The sequence below is a fragment of the Lineus longissimus genome, chromosome 19 (genome assembly GCF_910592395.1).
Source record: "Lineus longissimus chromosome 19, tnLinLong1.2, whole genome shotgun sequence".
NCBI lineage: Eukaryota > Metazoa > Nemertea > Pilidiophora > Heteronemertea > Lineidae > Lineus > Lineus longissimus.
The window spans coordinates 145,368-151,111 of NC_088326.1; the positions used below are offsets into that span (position 1 = coordinate 145,368).

General features: G+C 44.8%; 1 protein-coding gene across 1 annotated transcript; it reads left to right on the forward strand.

The window, feature by feature from the left end:
- The first annotated feature begins 742 nt into the window (after nucleotides 1-742).
- LOC135502986 (ethanolamine kinase 1-like) lies at nucleotides 743-4,900 on the forward strand. Its single transcript, XM_064796225.1, has 8 exons — nucleotides 743-870; nucleotides 1,373-1,548; nucleotides 1,953-2,227; nucleotides 2,543-2,701; nucleotides 3,089-3,234; nucleotides 3,348-3,607; nucleotides 3,921-4,009; nucleotides 4,429-4,900. Exons 2-8 carry the CDS (start codon nucleotides 1,408-1,410, stop codon nucleotides 4,523-4,525), a joined length of 1,167 nt encoding a protein of 388 aa, XP_064652295.1. The 5' UTR covers nucleotides 743-870; nucleotides 1,373-1,407; the 3' UTR covers nucleotides 4,526-4,900.
- The last annotated feature ends 844 nt before the right edge of the window (nucleotides 4,901-5,744 follow it).

Consider the following 5,744-nt stretch of genomic DNA (forward strand, 5'->3'; position numbering starts at 1 on the left):
CGAAATCGCCGATCCTGACAAAAATGGAACATAATGATATAATTGAAAATAATCAAGCCATCTCTCTTTTTATTGACTTGGCACAGTAATTGGCAATCTCTGTATGAGTTCGTGAGTTTTCCGTCCCGGGAATGATAAATCGGCGTGCAACTAGCCATAAAATGCAACACTAACACACGACAGAAATTATAATCAAAAGGTTGTTCGTGTCCAAGTTTTCAGTGTTGATATAAATATGAAAAGTTGGAAGCAAGCACAACATCATTCAACAATCTTTAATCAGTTATGTTACGATTCTTCAATGTGGAAAGTTGAAGTATTCAATATCAGAAGTTCCCATTTAAACTGCCTTGGGCCACTCTCTCCTGTGCTGAGGTAATCATGGTACTTATTGTCCTTTTCCCTCAATTAGTCTCCAATCGACCACGTGGTGGATTTGGGAGGTGGCTCTTGCTCTCGCATGGAAATTGTTCCCCCAATTTAATATATTCAAGCCCGACCGATGTGACAATAAGGCCGTTTACAAGGGACTGATCACACTTCCCGGCAGTGGCTTCGGGTGTGAGCAAATTCCCCAGCCTCCGCTACTCAAAGACGAAGGGGAGCTGCATCCTCAGGGCATTTTGGACCCGGGGTGAGGGTTGGCCTCAAAATGTCTCATACAAAGTGCGCTATATTGACCTCGATAATCGCTATAGCGCACACACGGATACAATGGAATATAAAATGATAACCTATTTCAAAACCTATTGCACCACACTTTCATGGTGAATGAAATCGGGGTATTCGTCCCGAGAGGTATTTAAAATACGATATCTGTGAGTAGTTCGCTGGCGTGCCCAGCTCACAGTCGGGTCAGGCTTTGCACAGGTAGGTGGTGAATTTCTTATGGCCTTCGTCAATTTGAACCTCAAGATCTCTGAAGATGTGTGCGTGTGTATGGGAGGGGAGGTGTCTAGCTTTTCAAACACGGCATCATCGGGGCAAGGAATCAGGCCAGGTCAAAGTTGATGCAGTCAGCGATAGATGCTTCTACTATTGCACAATCCGTCAGCACTATTCAAGGTCCCACAGGATAATCACAAGAACGGCCGTATCCGCAACTGTATTCGCCCCTTCGACCCTCCCCTTCGACCCTCCCCTTCGACCCCTCCCCCTTCGTCCCCTTCGACTCCGTCCCCCTTTGTAGATGCCTCTACTATTGCTCAATCCGTCAGCACTATTCAAGCTCCCACAGGATAATCACTAGAACGGCCGTATCCGCAAATGTATTCGACCCCCCCCCCCCTTCGACCCCACCTAACTGCATGTGTCCTCTGTCGTGTGAAACAAACCAGTCACACTTGCTGTAGCTTGTTTTCTCCCAACCCAGGTTCACTTGAACGAGCTATCAACAAACGAGATTCCATGGCAACCGAGACGCACTCAGCAGTGACGGAAGTGCCGCTGGTGGACATCCACGTGGACCATGAAAACTTAGAAAATGGCGTCTATCAGGTTTTGGCCGAGTTGCGCAGTGGCTGGACGCGGGAAGACATTAGAAGAAAAGTATGCACAATTGCCTGTTCTTTTTAAACCAAACTCGGGGAGGCGTCTCCAGCCTGAGAATTAGGGAAGGGGCACGATTTGAGTTGGGTTCATCGGCATCCCCCCTGGTTCCCTACAATCCACGCGTGCGTGCTTGACAGTTCACGTACCCGTGGCTCATCATAACCATCCAAGGAAGGAAGGGCTAAAAAGTAAACAACACTCCAATGATCGGTAGAGAGCGAGCCGAGCATCACTTATATCGAGTTGCGCCACTTTTTCATTAGACCAGGCCAATATGAGATTATCGGTTAGAACCACAATATGGCTAACAATAGCCAAGTTCAATGCATAACACTTGCTCAATGGGACATATCGCAATCCAATCCATTCACAAACTAAAATACTGTGGGTTTTAATTTCAGTACATTGATCCAAACAGCGCCGGCGCGAACCGCACGTTCGTGTGCTACGTCACCGAAGATTTTGATGACGCAGTTGTTTTCCGTGTTCACACTGACCGTTTCCAACAGTTCGTCAACAGAGAAGTCTCTTTGAAAGCGTTCTTACTTTTCAATGAGATTGGTTTGGCGCCAAAACTTTACTGTCGTCTGCGGAATGGGATCTGTTGTGAATATGTCCATGGGGAGTCGTTTTCAAAGGATAAACCAGAAAAGTTGAAAGATATGAATATTGCCAAGTAAGAAAATGTGGTTCATTTTGAATTTGAATTTGACAATTATCTGAAAGCTCTTCAAACAAAACGATACAGGATTATATTCGCTGTGCTATACACGCCTCTTAAAACTAATGGTTTTTAAGCCTTTGAAAAACCACGGAGAGTTTTTCAGCGAAAACTAATCTGCACCCCATAATATGAGGTTTTTCTGGGAAATGTATCTCCGAAAGGCTTAAGATTGAGAGATGTGTTGTGTAGTCATATTAGAGGAGAGCAACTATCATACTACATGTGATATTAAATAAGTTTAGTAAACATTATCATTGTCCTCGCCAGGAATGTTGCGCGGGAGCTTGCCAAAATCCACGCCAAGCAGACGACAAGACTTGCCCGGGAGAAGTACGACATCACAGAAGAGAATGCCCCCTGGATTACATTTGAAACGTTGATGAAATGTTGGCCAACTTCTTATTTTGATGCAGAATGTCAGAAACTGTGAGTACTCTCATTTTCCGAATCGACGGCTTGTAGAACCTGTATTGAAAATATATGGCTGTTCGGCCGAAATGAGGATAGTGTGATCATCGGCGTTAGAAATTCCGTGATAATTTGCCGCTTCCTCAAGTAGGAATTGGGACCTTCGATCTCGGTTTGGCTAATCGGAAAGCGCTTATCAAGCTTGTTCAGCTGAGAAGACCTGATTGGCCAATACTTGGACAGAAATCTCAAGGTGATCTAGTCAAGGGGCGACAAAATATTCAATGCGGAACTTCGTAATTTCATAAGAACTCAGTATTTGACTTGCGAGGTATATAGATCTATAAATCGAGTCCATTCCCTATCTTCTAACATCTCAGTGGCATGCCGTTTTCATCATCACAGAATCGACTCCCATGAGTTCCCCACAAAAGAGGAGTTTATCGTAGAAAAGGCCGACATGGAGAAGATGCTAGGCGACCTTGACCTTGCCTGCGGCCTCTGCCATAACGACAGTGGGTTAGGCAATGTCATCTTTAATGAAGAAAAGGGTAAGCCTGAACAGTATATTTGCAATGGCCGATCTGTATTACATCATTGAAATTATACCATTCAAGCGTATTCACGGCGTTGCAGTCACAAATCGGTTCCATCACATTTTCAGATCGAGTTATCATGATCGACTACGATATCTGCGGATACAACTATCAGCTCCTAGACCTGGCACAGTACACCGTCAGCGCCGCCCTTGGTTTTCCCAAGAAGTCCCCAGAGACCGCCGTACGCGCACTTTTCCCGCCAGGGCAACAGAGGGACATCTGTCGGGCATATCTTGAAACATTACGCCAACTTGATTCATGGGACCGTGACGTAGTTGATGCAGACGTTGAAAGACTTTATGTACAGCTGCTCAAAATATCTTTTGTGAGTATTGGTTATCAGACGAGCATTTGGAAGCGTTTGTTACACAAGTGTCCTCAGTTATTGTCCACAGGCTGAAAAATAAAAACGCCTTTTCAAAAAGCTTCGGATTCCAGGCCTTTTTAAAAACAAAATGCCTCTGCACATTTTAGTTTCGATATGTTTTTGATATTAGGAATGCAACTAACGCCTCCGGCTCGTTCATATCAGGGAAATGAACTGTAACCAATGGTACAGTTTTTGTAAGTTTCTTTCTTCAACTTTGCAGTTGTTTTTCTGAAACATCACATTTTGTTAGACCCGCGTTCTTTTTCAGTACTTCATCATTTACGGAGTGTCAGCCTGCGGCATCATGGCGTCGGTACCAAACGTCGGCCCTGGCGTGAGTCCACGAGAATACATAACGTAGGTCGGCTATCAAACAACGGGCCAAAAGTTAGCTGTACTGTGTAAAGCGCCCCTTATCGAGCGATTCTAATCGCGGCAATCCTGCCATCATAATCGCATGCAAAAAAATTGCTGGTTTGTGGTGGTCACCGCAGGTGGCTGCCACGTAGCGACCTCTGAGCGATCAATATGAACCCGCGATGAACCCGCACTCAAGGCGCAGATGTAAGATATTTCCTTCGCGCAGGGCAGCGATTATATCGCAGGTCGTGCGGGCAAAGTATTCACAGGAAGTGGCCTGCATGGGTTTGTTCTAATTTCTGTGGAATATGAGAGACTCCTATCGGCGGTTTCGTGTAACCCAATCTGACCTTGTCTTCTGCCTCAGTGTTTCCCCTGTGACATTTTTCGTCTGATCTCGAGCGATATATTTTCAGATCTGGTATCGGCAAGTGGAACTGGTATAAGGAGGAGAAAGAGAGGATTATGACTATGAAGGTCCCGGATGCCCCGCCCAGGTATAATCAAAACTAGACACATTGTTTGTCTACATCACACTGTTCATCACCATGAATAAACAAGTTCTGGGCCACATGGACACGTCATCGATTATGGAGGTCCCGGATGTGCCACCTTAGCCTGGTACCACTGGCCACCGTCAGACGACGCTGTATTGACGGGACGGACGTCAATACAGCGTCGTCTGACGGTGGCCAGTGGTACCAGGCTAGTGCCACCTGGGCATAACATTATGAACTATGAGCTGAAAGGTTGCATCGTTAATGGTCGTCCGATCAGGAACAGCAGATTGGTCAAAATTATGGATGGATGGATTATTCATCATCACATTTGAATTGTTATTGTTATCGTTATATTTAAAATAAATAAAGAAACGCGCAACTTAATCAATATTTGAAAACATCGTTCAGTTTATTCCTTTAGCATCCTATAGGCTTTTCATTTTAGTCGTTATCTCAACGCCAAGGAGACAGTAGTGCACCATATCTCTTCTGGATGTGCACTCCCCTTCATTGCTCGCCATGTTGCCAGGGAGTATACCAAGTCTTTGCTGGATGTGCCATGCTTCACTATGCGTACTCTGTCTGATCAAGATGTGTACTCTCCCAGCGTACTGCACCATGTTTCTACTGGGTGGACCTTGTCACCACCCTTAGGAAAAATATGTCTCATTTTCACATGGTGAATACCTGATCATTTTCATAAAGGGATTGCATGAAATCAGAACACCAGATCTGAAGAGACAGCAGATACTGCAACAACCATACCCTAACATGCTGTCACAAACAGACCTGATAGACAGGAGATGCTGGCACAACCAGACCTGATGAAATTGCAGATGCTGCCACAACCAGACCTTGATTATGAAAATCGGAGAGATTTATATGTGTCAAATTGACCAACTTATGTCTGTTATTAGTCACACTCTCTCCAAAGACAGTCACAACCCTGGAGGAGACACTACAAATTGTATTTTGCTTCCTTTGTTGAAGATTATTTAGCAAACCCTAACCAAACCATTAACCACAGTCGTTGATAATACAAAGCTATTGTATGGAGTTCTGCATTCCTAGGACGTCCATTCCTTTTACACCGGGGTACTTTCTAATCCCAAGAAAAAGTCCAAGGGAGCGAAACGACTGGGGGCGAAAAGGTCAGGGAGCGAAACAAGCGCTATTCATTTTCGTCATGTGACCTGTAGCTTTGATTTTAGTTTCATGAATATCGTCAGAGG

Bases quoted from the DNA above. Each gene is read 5' to 3' on its own strand.
- LOC135502986 (XM_064796225.1), top strand. From the start codon at position 1,408: ATGGCAACCGAGACGCACTCAGCAGTGACGGAAGTGCCGCTGGTGGAC. The intron at 1,549-1,952 runs GTATGCACAATT...TTTTAATTTCAG, and splicing joins GGGAAGACATTAGAAGAAAA to TACATTGATCCAAACAGCGC. The intron at 2,228-2,542 runs GTAAGAAAATGT...TGTCCTCGCCAG, and splicing joins AAAGATATGAATATTGCCAA to GAATGTTGCGCGGGAGCTTG.